The sequence below is a fragment of the Podarcis filfolensis genome, assembly GCF_964270895.1.
Source record: "Podarcis filfolensis genome assembly, chromosome: 11".
Lineage (NCBI taxonomy): Eukaryota > Metazoa > Chordata > Lepidosauria > Squamata > Lacertidae > Podarcis > Podarcis filfolensis.
The window spans coordinates 40752290-40768369 of record NC_139613.1 but is presented as its reverse complement, the minus strand read 5'-3'; the positions used below and the strand labels follow the sequence as shown (position 1 = coordinate 40768369).

The following is a 16080-nucleotide window of genomic DNA, read 5'->3' as shown; positions in this document are numbered from 1 at the left end:
ACCTGCCCTGGCTTCTGCCTTAGCCGCACGCAGCCTCTTCGGGCAGGGGAAGCCTTCATCCTCCTGCCCTGAAGAGGCTTGGCACGGTTATCCCAGAAGCCAGAACAGCCACACAGTATCCCAGAAGCCAGATCCCTCTTGCTGTTCTGATTCTGGGATTCAAAATATTTTTTTTCTTGTTTTCCTCCCCCCCAAACTAGGTGTGTCTTATCATCTGGTGCGTCCTATAGAGCAAAAAATACGGTAAATCCAGGGAAAAAATTATGTCATTTGGTGAACAAGCTACAAAAACCGCAGCATAAAATGACTTGTCTTTTCAGTAACTGGACTGAGCAAGAGGGATCAGCCAGGTAAATTCTGTTGTTATCAGTTATGCATATTCAAGTAGGTGAGTTTTCACCGTTTTGCAAGATGCATATTTTTAAAAGTTCCATCCCAACAGGGATTTTGCCCTATTGCATCAGAAGCTTTCTTCTTATTCCACCTTGGCCTTTTGTTGTACTCCAAACCATATTCCTCTTTCCCAATAAATACAAAAATAAACCTCTGCCTGAGCAACGGGCCACATTTAATGCCTCCTGTACTTTCAAATGCTTGATCCAAATATCAAGGATAAGAGCGAGGACTTCCGGGTTGGTGCCACTGTTTAATGGCGGATTCCCTCCGAGCTCCGGAGGGAATCGGCTCCGTAGCGTCTGGATCTGGCCGCTGCGGCGAAGCGGGGACCCTTAAAATCACAGGCGCGGATGCCTGTGAACACAGAGACTCGGCGGGCACCATTTGCGCCCCCCCAATCCGCGACGGAGCCTTTTTAAAGGCTTCGGAACGGAGGCAGGGTAAGGCGTGGTGCTGAGAGTACTCCCTCGTCTACGGAGTGAAGCCGCAAGCCATTGACAGAGAGCGCCAACTTCTTCTAAGAGTGATTGGATCCTAAAACATCAACCCGTGAGTAATACGGAGATTGGAACTTTAAAAAATTTCTTATCTTGGATTTGGAACGAGCGGGAAGGGGCTAAAAAGGAAGTCCACCCCCCCCCCTTTGTAAACAACTTAAAGCAAAGGACTGGGCAGCTAAGGTCGAGAGAATCTGTTTCTTGCTTTTTTTTTAACTAAAGATCCTGACCTCACGGTTTGGACATTATAAGAGGATATTCTGGAGGATAAAAAGAATTTTGGGAGCTGAAACTACACCCCCCCCAGACCCGGGAACGTCCGATGAGAAAGCCTGTTGCATGGAAGATTTTGACAGCTGTCAAGTGAGCTGCTAGTCAGCTAGTTGTCAGCTGGAAAAAGAGAACATTGTTTCTGCTGTTTTTGCCGGTTTATTCGGGATAACTTGTTGAAAATAAGGTTGATACAAAATAACTGGACTTTTGGTTTTTTGAGCTGAAAGGAAGATCAAGGAATTAAATCCCCCTAGAGGGGTAACAAGGATACTACATTACAAAAATGGCTGGAGTGTCTAAATTCCAAGCAGAATTGGACAGAGCACTGGTTCTCTTGGGAAACTTACAAGATGAGTACGATGCTTTGTCTACAGAGGTAGCGCTATTACACTGGACAGTAAACAACAGCTTGGAGTCTGATAAGGATTTGAAACAGGAAGCCTATTCAACTGAACAAATAAATGAAACCGAAAGCGTAGACACGATGGAGCAATATGTTCTTTTTGAAGAAAACGAAGGAGGAGATGGAGGTTTGCAGGAGTCAAAGGAGAGCTACAATATGAGGCCTGACATGATGACAAAAAAGGACAATAAAAACTGGATGCGGAAAGCCTGGTTTGATTGGGAATTTGGAAAATGGAGAGATCCTCTTTTGAGGAGATCTGAAGACCTGAGGATTATAAATTTGTTGAAGGTGGAAGCTGGAGCTGTGGGGACATTTGGATTTGAAAGAAATTTGAAACAGGAGTTGGAATACCCCATAGGCTTTGCTTTTGCTTTTAAGTATGGAGGACTGGCTAGAAGCAACACCGATTCTGTTGGGCCAGAGCCCCTCCGAGACCTGGGGCTTAACATCAAGGTCTATCAAAGAGACCGGCAGAAAGGAACTGAGAGAGACATAAGGGCCTCGGACCTGAGATCTCCAGGCTAAATAAATAATATAAAGACTGATGGATATTGGTTGGGGACTGGAACCGGGAGAAGGGTGGGTGGAGGTTGGGAATCCAAAGGGTACATAAGGATAATTTGCATTGCTTTGTTTGTTTTATATTTTGTTAGTGGTAAGGAAATTGGGTAAACCGTGGAAGGGAAATTTTGGTCGACCTTAGGAAAAAGGTTCAAGAGTAAATTAATGAGGTATAAGTATTGATGTGTAACTTTAATAAGGTGAAATTGGTTTTTTTCTTCTTTTTTTTTTTAACTAAGTGAGAATAAGGCTGTTAAAAAATAAATGGAGGAAATGGAAAAAAGAAGTAAAGTAAAATAACAGTATGTTAGAATAAATGTTTAAGTTAAGGTGAAGAAATAAGTTAAGGACTTGCTGAATTGACAATTTAAATTGGAATACAAGAAGGGGAGGTGTGAGGAGGTCTGAGAAATAAGGTTGAGGAAAATAAGTATCAGAAACTGTATGTGTTTTTTCTATTTTTTTTTTGTTTAGTTTCGAATATTTTGTTTATTTTTTTTGTTTTTGTTTGTTGTGTGTTTTCTGAAAATACCAATAAATATTTAATTAAAAAAAACAAAAAAAAAAAAACAAATATCAAGGATAAGAGCAGCAAAGAGTACCAACTCAGCAGCGAAATTCCCCATGAAGGTTATTCCAGTACAGTACAAAAGTACTCAACAAATGCACTACCCACATTGCTGCATGACAGGCTCTCTGCTGAATAGCCACCATCACATAAATGTTCTACCTGCCATACCTAATAGCAGAACTGAGAGGTGGTGGCAACCTGTATCTGCAGAATAAGTTCCTCAACTGAAAGCCGCAATAAAGCGACATATCTAATTAATTAGGAGCTGCCAAAGAACTCAAAACAGGAAGATTGCACATAACTTATTTTTAAAATCCAATAACTTTAAAACACTTCCACATTTCTAGAACAGTACATGACAGCCAGTATGCTGCAGTTGGAGTATCAGTCTAAGACCAGGAAGCCCAAGTCCAAATCCTCTCTTTACCTACTTTTTCGACAACCTTGGGCAAGTCACCAACCCTCTTTCAGTCTAACCTGCCTCATAGATTCGTTGAGAGGATAAATGGGATGGAGAAACATGAATACTATTTCTGAGGAAGGATGATGACCACAATAAATCAGAAAATGCCTTGGCTACTTCACCATGCTAACTGTCTCATGTTAGGACAGGGATGGGGAACTTGTGGTCCTCCAGATATTGCAGGACCCCAACTCCCATCATTCCTGACAATTTGCCACACTGGCTGGGACTGGTGGGAACTGCAGCCCAACAACATCTAGAAGGCCACAGGTTTGCAGCTGGTGTGTTACGGAATGGCCAGGCCTTTTCCTAGAGTTGCTGGAATTCACATTGTTTTGGTTTATACAGCTGTACCTTTTTCTTCAATGCTACTACCAGCTAGACAGCCAACCACTTTACATGTTAATATTCTTGCAGCAACTACCAGAATGTTATGCACTTAGTGTAAGTAAGTTATTTTCCTAAGGAAAAAGAATGTGAGAATACAGTACCTGTGGACTTACCGATGAAGAGCCCAACATAGACTTTGGAGATCTTATCATTCCAGCAATGGAGTGCCGAATGGTATCAAACCGGGAAACTTTATCTTTCTTATCCTAAAAAATGAGGAGGAGAAAAGCAGACCATTAGAAATTAAATCAGCTATCCTTTGTAGATTAAGTACTCAGTGCTAGGTGGGGTTCCTGCTTTATCAATAGCGCTGGGTAAAATAAATTATGAAACTTTGGCAACTTCAATAAAAACTCCCTGCCTGTATAAGCCATAAACTTTAATACTTTTTCACAGTTTAAAAAGCAGCATGAATAGTCAATAAGTCTAAAATCTAACACAATTAAATCGTGTTTCCCCTATTTCTATTAAGAGTCGCAAGATGCACTCAGTCCCTTGAGTGTATGGCATTGGATGGAACAGCAAAGAATTTACTGTCATTCCCATAGGAATGTCTGCACCCCATTAAATTTTCACAGAAGGTTTTGCTTTCTTCTTGTCCACCATAAATAGATGAAGAGCAAGGTATCTTCTGTGCCAGCATCACAATTGTGGAACTTCCTCGGAGCAGAGGGAGCTATAATTTAGTGAGCTTGTAGAGCAGTGTGAATCTGGAATTGTTAAATGATGTGCTGTTTTACAATAACTTTACTGTCATTATTGGCTTTGCAGAAGTGTGACTATGCACCTTGGGCCCTTAATTTGGACAAAGGCAGGCTCTACAGTCTTCCGTTTAAACAGCCACTAACATCGGTAGAATTTAAAAGGAGATTAGGCACATTCATGGAGAAAGGGATTACTGAAGACAACTAGTCTTGAGAGCTGGGTACTATCTCCAGTAACAGGGAGCGCTGTTGTGCTTATTCTGCATTATGGCCTTGCAGGGGCATCTGGTCGGTTACTGTGAGAACATAATGCTGGACTGGGTAAATCTGACACAGCAGGGTTTTCTTATGTGATTATCATATTTGCCATCCTGTATTAAGGGCTCCAATTCATCTTGCTTGTTTTCCCACACTCTGTGCATTGGTTTAGAGGCAACTGAAACAATGAGTATTCCCTCCAGCTGCTCCCTTCATGTAGTTTCCAGCCCTTTAGCAGGTTTCTGGAACACCACCTCACTTTCCTATGCATCAGTGAAGCTATTATTCCCCAATACGAGGTGTTCCTCTGTCATCTATAATATTATCTCCTTCCCCCATAGCATTTAGTTTAAAGCTCTCCTGATCAAGTTCATGAGACTCTTAGCAAACGCATTCTTGCTAACTGCTATGAGGTGCAGCCCATCTCTTGCCCGAAGGGCTTCCTCAAGGAAGCAGAGACGGTAGTTCAAAAAGCCAAACCCTTTCTTTCTCTTCCTGGGCTCTGACCTTCAACAGGAAGAAGTGATGAAAAAACCACCTGTACCCCAAGGCCTATCAGCTTCCTGCCCAGAGTATCATAGTCCCTAGTGATGTTAAATTCTCAAGAATAATCTTTTGGAGAATATTCTCGATTAATGAGAATATTAGAGAATTTTCATTTAAAATAAGACAATATTAATTTTAATGCAATGAAAATGATATAATTAGTTAAAATACATCTTTATTCATGGGTAAACTTGTTCAGACGGCAATCAAAAACTGTAGAGAAAACTCTTTCTTATTGGTCAGCAGGTCAGCACTGTTGACATATAAGGAAATTTGTTGTTTAGTAAGGAACCACAGTGAAAATATATAAACACAAGCCTACTTGTCACTTGCAAGTATCAAATTAAAAAATAAAACATGTTTTATAGTTAAAGTTAAACCATTCTAAGGTGATGGCACCAGTAATTGTCATGTTAAGGTTTGGTATAAGGAAACTCAATAGTTAAATCATATTTTATTCTTCCATTAGAAAATCTGCATGTTACAAGACAAGTAAAAAAATACAATCGGCATGTTAAGGTTTGATACAAGTAAATTCAGTAATAGGCTATCTTGTGCTTCTAATAGCTCTAACACTTAATAACTGTTTTGGTGACTAAAACACAGCTTGATAAACAAAACTATATGCATATATATAAAAAAGAAGCCACTAACATTAAATATATTATCATTATATGATAATATATTTCAAGATGTCAGTCTCTGGTAAATGGCACCTTGTACCACTGAATGGCACTGCAAATACCAGTTACTGGCACTAAATATATATATATAGAAACATCAACTGTTTAAATCAAGGCCATCTCATATGCTGTTACACATAATTGTATAGGCCTAGGTACTTTAAGTGTATAAAGCACTAAAGCTACTTTCTGTAAAATAAATAAATAAATAAATAAATAAATAAAGCACACTGTATGGCCAAGGGTATAGAACTGCTAAGAATAAGGTCACACCAAAATAGAAAAAAGGCTATTACATATGGTTGAAGTACATATGAATTCAAATGTTCATCAAATTAAATGAATAGCATTAAAAAAAACAGTTTTCTGTAGCTTACATTTCAGACCTGCCAATGGTGAGTGACACATTACTTACACTGGCAATATCACAGCTTGACTTATTATTTACAGTCATACCTCAGGTTGCAAACGTGATCCGTGCGGGAGGCACATTTACAACCCGCAAAGTTCGCAACCCGCAGCGCCATGTCTGCGCGCGTGCATGACGCAATTCGGCGCTTCTGTGCATGTGTGTGACATCATTTTGTGCTTCTGCACATGCGCGAGCACCAAAACCCAGAAGTAACCTGTTCTGGTACTTCCAGGTTCGGCGTGGTCCACAACCCGAAAACATGCAACCCGAAAACGCGCAACCCGCAGCATTCGTAACCCAAGGTATGACTGTACTAGATTTTTTAAATGTGGGTTGTAAAACTGGTTCTTACATTAGAATTTACAGTTTGTGGAGAATATTCTCTGGAGAATTTTCAAGCAGAGAATATTCTCCAGAGAATATACTCACTTTACATCACTATATATGCCTAAGGCTGTGTCTGGCAGTACCATTTGTACCCACATAAATCAGAAGGAATGGGTTATGGTCAGAATCTTTGCACCTGGAAGACAGCACACTTCCTGGAACATCCTGTTTTGTCCACACACTGCTGCCACACACTACGCAGGGAGTCACCTACCACAACCACAAGTTTCTTCCTCCTCTGTGGAGTGGCAGGAATCATTCTGTACACTGTATCTTGTACAGCCACCTTGGTGTGTTCTGAGGTCTGCAACTGCTTTACTTGCTCCTCTGGCCCAGAATCAGAAAATAGCTTCCAAGCAGGGTAGGCCTTTGGGACCTCTAATCTGGGCCTATTTCTTCTAATCCCTGCATTCAGGCCAATATAATGAATCTTCCCTTATTGTCTGTTGGAGCGTATGTGGATATTATTGGGATAGGTTACAAAGGTAGGAGTCCTATGGCTTGAGAACTTCCTACTCTTTCCTCTCAAGTTGCTTTTTCCAGAATGCAATTCCCTTTCCCTGAGATAATTTCCTTGGAAGGTAGCAAGTGTGTTATCAGCATATTCATCCACTATCAGTAGCCTTGTCTCTGAAGGGGTTAGGTCAAGAATGAAAAATGACTTCTCCAAGTCCATTTCCTGAGCGTTCATACTGGTGTGAAAACAGGTATCTAAACTGAAGCACCAATCTTGATCGATGTCATTTAACTGTTCAGCCACTGAATCTGACAGGGACTTAAGAGAGTTCAGACCTATCCCCATCTTTGCTGTACCACGAAACCATCACCAACTTGAGTTTCCTTGCTGGTAGGCCCCATCAGCAGGGCAGCAGTTAGAATTTCTGTCTCCACTAAACCAACCAATATACCAGTTATGGCATTCAAACCAGAAGCTTCCTTTTCCAATGCTTTCATTCTGCTAAAGATTCCCTCTGATTTTTGTTTTGTCAAGAGACACTGGTCGCGTAAAAGTTCCCACAATGAAGCACAGGATATTATCAGAGATGACAACAGCAGACGCAGAAATTAAATTCTGCATCAAAGTAATCTTGAGGCAGCATCCAACTCATACCTGTTACTTCTGCAACCAAAATTCTCACAAAATAAAATGTCTTCCTCCTTTTAAACAGTATCATGTCTACACAACATGTCATATCAATTTTAAATTACAATCTGTCCGATAATAAAAACAGGCTGCTCTGAGTCCACTGGTGGGTCGATTTTATATCAATGGATTAAATGGCTACTTTAAAAACCGCTCACTGCATTACCATGGATACGGTGCCTAATTTTGCCTCTAGGTCTGCCAGGACTTGGGATGATCAGCTCATTTCACGCACCTCAGGTAATGACAAGATAAAGGGTCTTCTTCAGATAAACGAGTCATGGGGATTAGCAGCAGCTAAATGACTGCTTCTCATATCACTGAGGGGGAAAGGGACAAAAAACGATGTGTGCATGCTGATGAGTTTTCCTACAAATTCATCCCAGTAATGCCTTAATTTTACATTCACTAACACCCCCCCCCCCAGAAATGGGTATCTACAATGATGGTCCTAGCTCTTCTGTTTTGCCTGGAGTCATTAAACACATACATTTATTTCATTTACAGATATTAAATCCACTCACTTCATTATTTTCCACACACGGTAAGCAGAGAAGTTGCCAAGGGAAAAAATGCTACTAGATCTTTGTTCAATACAGGTAGGTCAGTAACAGCTGCTGCCAAGACAGATACAAAACGGTAACTCTGCATGAAACAGATTGCATCATGCGCATCCAAGCTTATCAGCTAGGACAGGTATTCTAATGTGGCTATTTAGCAAATGGGTCAAAATAATGTTAAGAGTTCATGGGGGGGGGGGAAATGCTAGCATTCTTATAGAATCCCCCATGTACTTCACAGCCATTGAGAAGCCTGATATTTGACAGTATGTGGCCAAATTCCATGTGTTAATACAGATGCAAGTGAGTTAAGTGATTGGCCATCCCACAAAGTGAGTCCAGAAGGATGCCATGCTCAACAGTATAAAAGCCACTGATAAATCAAGTGGATGGAGCAAGGTTGCACCCCCCCCCCCGTCCTTCTCTGTATAAAGACCACCCATCAGGGTGATGATATGGATTCGGTCCAAACCCACACTGATGGATCCAAATCATCATCCAGGATTGCCTGCTGTTGTTCCAGCAACAACCTTCTTCAACACCTTCCCCCAAAAGGAAGAATTTGAGACTGGAAAAATGCATTGGGTGCCTGGCTAGCTTTTTTCAGTAGTGGCCACACCACCACCTCCTTTAAAGCAGCAGGCATCACCCCCTTAACACAAATAAGTAGTCACCACTCCCTGGACCCAACCCCAATCACCAGCACCACCAGGAGCAGCAATACAAGACCTGTTGTCTTTCACCATGTCCCTTGGTAACCACAAATTAAATCAAGGAAGAAAATCACAGAAGGAAACGTACAAAACAAAGAGAGAGACATAAAACAGAGCAGCCTTCAATAACCTGCCAAACTTTATTACGCCCTCAAGCTGTCATTTAAGTTCCTGCCAAGTCTCCCTAAACTCGACTCGGCTTCAGCAGTAACTAGTTGCTTGAGAGATGCTGCCATCAAGTCCTGATCCTGCAAAAATGACATGGTATGTCCAGGGAAAAACACAGCCTTGACACTTCCAAAGAGACTGCATGCAATCAGTAAAATATACAGTACTCATGGAAAATATAGCTGGAAGAGCACTAACACAGCTTAAATTAATATCAACATTAAAATACAGCTAGGAACTAATTTTTCTCAGGCTTTGAAGATTAAAATGAGTAATGACTGGTAAACTCCCCCTCCCCACATGTTGTTCAGAGTTGGCTTACTCTTTCCACTTCTTCCAAAAGAAAAAAAGAAAAAGTCTCAAGTGTTAGCTTGGGTGGAGAAACAGAGATTGCTCTTTCAGCATGTAATGTTGGAACATTATGAGCCACAGGGATCTCTCCATCAGCCTTCCCCACAGTCTTCCTGTTCCCTAAGGCTTATCTTTGCCCAAAAAAAGGAGGAGGAAGAGGGGGGAATCACTAACATGCTGGAGCAGAAGCAGAGGTTTCATCTTTGCAAGACAGAGAAACCATTGGCACAGAGAAGAATGGGGAATGTATGTTCCCGTGCCTTCTGGATCAATTATGTGGAATAGTGGAAACTTTTCCTTGCTCATTGGCACTGACACACCATACAAGCATCCAGGTCTTAAGAGCTGAGGCCTCCACCACCAGCCCTCTCTGCAACTTGTCCCCCACCTTAGCAAGAATAACTTTGGTAAGGGTAGAAGAGAGGCAGGAGGACTGGCTGGCAATAGGGAGGAATGGCAATAGAACCCGCAACAAACTGGAAGGAGAATTGGGCTTGGCTCACAATGAGTTCAGAGTTTCACAGCTGCAGGAATTAACTTCCACCCCATCCCAAAGTCACACTATAATTAGGCATTGATTATGGTGCACCCTTCCATACTTTACATTATGCTTCTGGTTGACTACTGTGGGGAAAGAGTTCTAGACCCTTGGTCCAATCCGAAAGAACTATACTTCTGACTTCAATGGCATGTAGCCTAATTTATACCAATATTATGAAAAAGCTGGACAGCCTTTCAAGAAGCTTCCAGATGGCACTCATGCTAACATTCAAAAGGCTGAGTCACCAAACACATTCGGGCTGCTGAGAAGACAGTGTTCCTGAAGGCCAACTGTTGGCTTTTTAAAACCAGCAGCTCTGAAATGAAGGAATATGCTTGCCAATGCATACAACTTCTTTGACTAGAAATAAATACTTGAGATGAAGCCACACCCAATCTGATGATGCAGTGCACTATCAATAAAATACACCTTGTAAAGGACTGATTTCTAATATTTTTATCACCTTTTAACAACAAGAAGAAGTCTCAATGCACTAATGGACCCAGGAAAGGAGAGTGACACACCTGGCACATTCCTTGGTATTATATCAGTAAAGAATGTACACAAGCTCATTACAGAATACAACATCCATGGTCTCCCACATAAGACAGTGTGCACACATCAAATGGTATGATCAATCTCCCACTCTTTTCTTCAAGCTAGAAATTATGTACAACAACAAACTGCGACAACCAGGCCAGAGTAAGCTTGAATATGCAAAATCTGGTTAAAAGTACTGAACTCCAACAACACATGGAGTTAACTGGATGTAAATATGGCACTATCCCTTGGTTGAACTCCATTTACCAAGCAACACAGTACGCAAATCCTATTTATAACACATATCTAAAATTGAAATGTAGATAAGCACTTCAAAGTGACACTAATATCATTTCAATTCATCCACCTAATGTACTTAAATGTTCTTTCCAAAGCAATTAGCAATTAGAGCTCCTTCTAATACTTTCTCAAGGTACAGAACATACAAGAGGAAGTGTGTTATAGCAAACAGTGTTGCATCTGGACTAGGGAGAGCTGAGTTCAGATTGCTGGTCAGCCATGAAACTCGCTTAGGTGACCTTGGCAAGTCAGTGTCTCTCAGTCCAATTTAATTTACAATATTTTTAGGAGAAAAATATTGAAAAAAATATCCCCCTGATAGGGAAGTTGTTCCAGCCCTTTAATTATGGTTACCCTTTCCTCAGTATTGCACACCTGCGATTATCCCAATATTTTTCTCCTAAAAATATTTAATGTTTAATGTTTAGAGCTTTTAGGGGATTTTTTTGGAGGGGGGAGGAGGCAAATAAGAAACCTACTAAGAGGCATATAAAATTATGCATGTGTGGAAAAAGATATTTCCCCCTTCTCCTCTTATAATACTAGAACCCAGAGTCATCAAGTAAAAAACAACAACAGTGACAGATTCAGGACAGAGAGAAATAAGTTGTTCTTCACCCAGTATATAGTTAACAGAATTTGCTACCACAAGATATAGTGACAGGCACAAACTTGGACAGCTTTAAAAGAGAAATAGATATCAAAGGCTATCAAAGGCTACTGATCATGATGGCTGTCTTTTCACCATGGCTGTAGACCTCTGAATATTGGAAAAGAGCCAATGTAACACCAGTTTTTAAGAAGGGATCTGGTAGTGGGGGAATCCTGGAAATGACAGGCTAGTTAGTTTAACATCCATGAAAACTGGTGGAAAGTACTGTTAAAGAAAAGAATTAGCAAGCATATAGAAGAACAATCCTTTTGTGCCACTGTTGTCATGTCCTGAGCAAAGGAACAGTGGGACCGAAGTGTTCATATTCATAATAATGCAGAAAGAGCAACTAAAATGATCAAAAGGATGGAAAAGGTGCAACATTCGGTACTCTTCGGTTTACAGAAAAGGTGGCATGATAGATGCTAACAGAATTATGCATGACATGGAAGAAGTGGATAGAGGAAAAATTCTTCTTTCTTTCTCATAACACCGGAACTATTGGACATCCAGAGAAGCTGAATGTTGGAAGATTCAGGAGAGACAAAAGAAAGTGCTTCTTCGTGCAGCACAGTTAAACTATGGAACTCGCTCCTGCAGGAAGCAGTGATGGCCACAAACATGGATAGCTTTAAAAGAGGATGAAACAAATTCATGGATTAGAAAGCTAATGAACGGCTACTAGCTGTGATGGTCATGTTCTGCCTATACAGTTGCTGAATACCAACTGCTGGGAATCACAAATGGGCAGCGTGCTGTTGAACTCAGGTCCTGTTTGCGGGATTCCCACAGGCATCTAGTTTGTCACTGTGACAATAGACTGCCCAGACCAGATGGTGCGTTGGCCTGATCCAGCAGCTCGTCTTACGATCATAAACATGAGTTGGAGACCAATATTGCACTCCTGTCCAACTTGTGGTCTTCACAAGGATACCCTGGGTTGGCCATTGTTAGAATAGAATGCTGAACTTTATAGGCATTTGGTCTGATCTAGCAGGAAACTTTCTTGCATTCTTATAACAATGTTATCTCCAAGTCAGTTATACGCAAATTATAAAATGCTGAAGTAATATGTAGGAAAACACATAGGGTTTTAGATGCTAAACTTGCCCAGGACAGCCTTTGATATTGTAAAGACAATTGTAGACAGATTAGATATTTGAATAATCACTCAGGGTAGCCATTCATGTGTGCTCTTGCATCTTCCCAGTTGGAAAACTTCTCCAATATAATCAGAACAAAAGAAATACATCTGATGTCATTTCAAGGATTATGATCTCTCCAACTTGGGGGATTGCTTTTTTGTATGTGTAATTCATGTGAAAGAGACTGAAATCAATTCCTCAGTTGTTTGTTTTTTCAATTTATTTGGGTTTTATTTTTTGTCCTCACAACCATTACCTCACCCACAATGAATTTAAATTGTATTATATTTCTTATACATTACTGCCTCTGGAAAAAAATATCCTATGTTGCACAAATGGGGGCAGCCTGTTCAGCTACTGAAGGAAATGAAGTTTCTCTACAATATCAGTTTTGCACAAGCATCATGGGAGAAACAGATAACCTAATCTTAAAAGAAGCCTATCCACTACAAAGGCAGTACCTCATTTCAATTCAGGACAAGTCATGTATGTTGCAGCATTTATTTGCACTAGCTCACATTTGGTACTAAATTCAAGTAACACAATATAGCTGTTAAAATACCAAGAGTATTTATTATGTTTCTTAGCCCGACGGCATATATTTTAGGTGAGATACAATTACACAGTTTAAAAAGAATTGAATGCAGACACCAAAATAATTAAATCAAGAAAACTGAACCAAACAAAGACATTGCCAGACCAAAAATTATAGCTACGGTAATCACAAACTTGGAGGAACTGGTCAAATCCCAACTCCCATTAAAAAAACAGTTAAATGGTATCAGTATCGGAAGTTCATTTAAAAGAGATAAAATAGTGTTAAAAGCATTCAAAAATATTACAATGATTAGGATTTTTTTTTTAATGGTCTTTGCCTGGCACTGAAAAGACATTAATGTTGATGGAGGTGAGCCTCTCTAGGGGGAACATTGCACAAATGGGGGACGGAGAGGATTCCAGTTTTGCACAGAGCTCACATAACACTACCATTTAATTCATATCTTTATATCTTGATGCATGATCAATTTTTTTCTATTGTACATTCTTTACATTTTTACATCTTACTATTTCTGTACCCCTCATTCTTTTAGCTTATTACATCTGATGGCGGGGGGCGGGGGGGAGAGAAAGTGAGCTGTCTTGAGTCCAGGGGCTAGTAAATCTTCTATTTAAAAGAAGGAGTCGTTCCAGCCCTAGAAAGCCCTGTAAAACTTGGGACCTTGCTATCAAGAACCACCTCTTTTCCATATATACCTACCCATCTATGTTTTAACATAATCTACAGCAGGGGTCCTCAAAATTTTTAAACAGGGGGCCAGTTCACTGTCCCTCAGACACTGTTGGGAGCCGGACAATAGTTTGAAAAAAATATGAAAAATATAGTTTGAAAAAAATATGAAAAAATATGAATTCCTATGCACACTGCACATATTTTATTTGTAGTGCACAAAAAGATCCCTGTCTGGAACTGATGCCAGTCAGTGTAAGCAATACTGAGCTAGGTGGAACAATGGTTGGAAACTTGCTTAGGGCAAAAGGGTAGGAGGCTGAGGACATCTGGAGATTTTATGAAAAGCCCTTACAACATAATGCAATTTAGTCCCATATGATTAGGGAATTATAAATAAATGAGTCCTCCCACCCTGAGAAAAATGCACTCAGATAAACTGGTTTGTGCAGATATTTTTGGGTAAGATACTTTGGTCATAATAACAGGCTACATCCAACTGAATCCTACTTAGGGCAGATCCTTTGAAATTATTGTCTGGATTTTTAATTCATTTCAGTAAGTCTACTCTGAGTAGGACTAGCATCCGAGTAGGACTAGCAACCGTGGGGGGGGGGGGGAGATATGTAAATTTACATAGTAGGAGGAGGGCAAATGAAGGCTGAGAGCAAATGTGAAAGGTGATTCTCAACAGGGTCCCTTCCAACTCTACAATACTATAATTCTAGGGCAGTGATCCACCAAGATGGAAGTGATTGCCCAGAGTTGTTGAGCCTTTTGGGAGAGTATTGGCCACAGTTTTTGAACTTTTTTTTTAGGGTGGAGTGCCAACAGTTGTTGAGCTATTTATGGCAGGGATTAGCAGGAGTTTTAAAGCTTCTCTTAGGGGGAAGAGCACAAAGTTGTTGAGCTTTTGGGGGTGGGATTGATTAAAATGCTCAGCCAACAGTACGCAACCCTCCCTCCTTCCCACGTTCAGCTGCAGACGCGGGGAATAGAAGCTTTCACAGTGGCGGAGGTGGCGGAAATGGGACAAAGCACCGAGGGGGGGGGCATGAAGCGATCGCTCAGGAGCGCACAGGGGATCACTTTTTTTAACACTATGCGTTTCAGGGTTTGGGTCCTGAGTTGAGGGAGCTTTTGCTTCTCTCCTTCCCTCCCACCTCTGCTTGTTTGCTTGCCTGCCTGCCTGCCTCCTTCCTGTCCTCTCCCTGCCTGTGGCCAGCGCCCAACACTGCTCTGTGGGGCTTTTGGCACGGTGCCCCTCCTCTGAGGAGACCCACAAGTGGCGGAGGGGGCTGCCAAGGTAGGGGCTTGGATCAGATGAACGCCCACCTTGTTTGTTCATGAGCAAGCCCCTCGGAAATTACCCTGGTTGCAAGCACATTTCAGAGCTTGTAATGGGGAAATGGAGCAGCGGAGATTCTGCGCCTCCTTCCATCGAGAATAAGGTGGAGGCACTGGCTCTTTCCGGGCGGGCCGGGTTCAGAACCCTGGCAGGCCAGATCTGTCCCACAGACCTTAGTTTGAGGACCCCTGATATACAGGGTCCCTTTCTAAAGTGCCTTCTCAGTACAGTAATAAAAGGTAAAGGGACCCCTGACCATTAGGTCCAGTCGTGACTGACTCTGGGGTTGCGACACTCATCTAGCTTTATTAGCCGAGGGAGGTGGCATACAGCTTCCGGGTCATGTGGCCAGCATGACTAAGCCGCTTCTGGAGAACCAGAGCAGCGCACAGAAATGCCGTTTACCTTCCCGCTGGAGTGGTACCTATTTATCTACTTGCACTTTCACGTGCTTTCGAACTGCTAGGTTGGCAGGAGCAGGGACCGAGCAACGGGAGCTCACCCAGTCGTGGGGATTTGAACTGCTGACCTTCTGATCGGCAAGTCCTAGGCTGTGTGGTTTAGCCTACAGCGCCACCCGTGTCCCGGCAGTAGTCATACCTCGGGTTAAATATGCTTCAGGTTGAGTGCTTTCAGGTTGCACTCCGTGGCGACCTGGAAGTAACGGAATACGTTACTTCCAGGTTTCGCCGCTCACGCATGAGCAGATGGTCAAAATGACATCACGTGCATGCGCGGAAGCGGCGAATCGCGACCCGCGCACGTGCGGGTTACATTCACTTCAGGATGCAAACAGGGATCTGGAACGGATCCCATTTGTATCCAGTGGTACCACTGTATGAA

At 41.6% G+C, this 16080-nt stretch overlaps 1 protein-coding gene across 3 annotated transcripts in view; it reads right to left on the bottom strand.

Moving 5' to 3' along the window:
* The window catches only part of FER (FER tyrosine kinase), a 154088-nt gene that overhangs the window by 91486 nt on the left and 46522 nt on the right, over positions 1 to 16080 (bottom strand). For 2 of the 3 annotated variants that reach the window (XM_083576786.1, XM_083576788.1), the window contains exon 11: positions 3659 to 3763. In XM_083576786.1, coding sequence (XP_083432912.1) covers positions 3659 to 3763 — 105 coding nt within the window. The remainder of the gene's footprint in view (positions 1 to 3658; positions 3764 to 16080) is intronic. The other variant, XM_083576787.1, reaches the window with a different exon arrangement.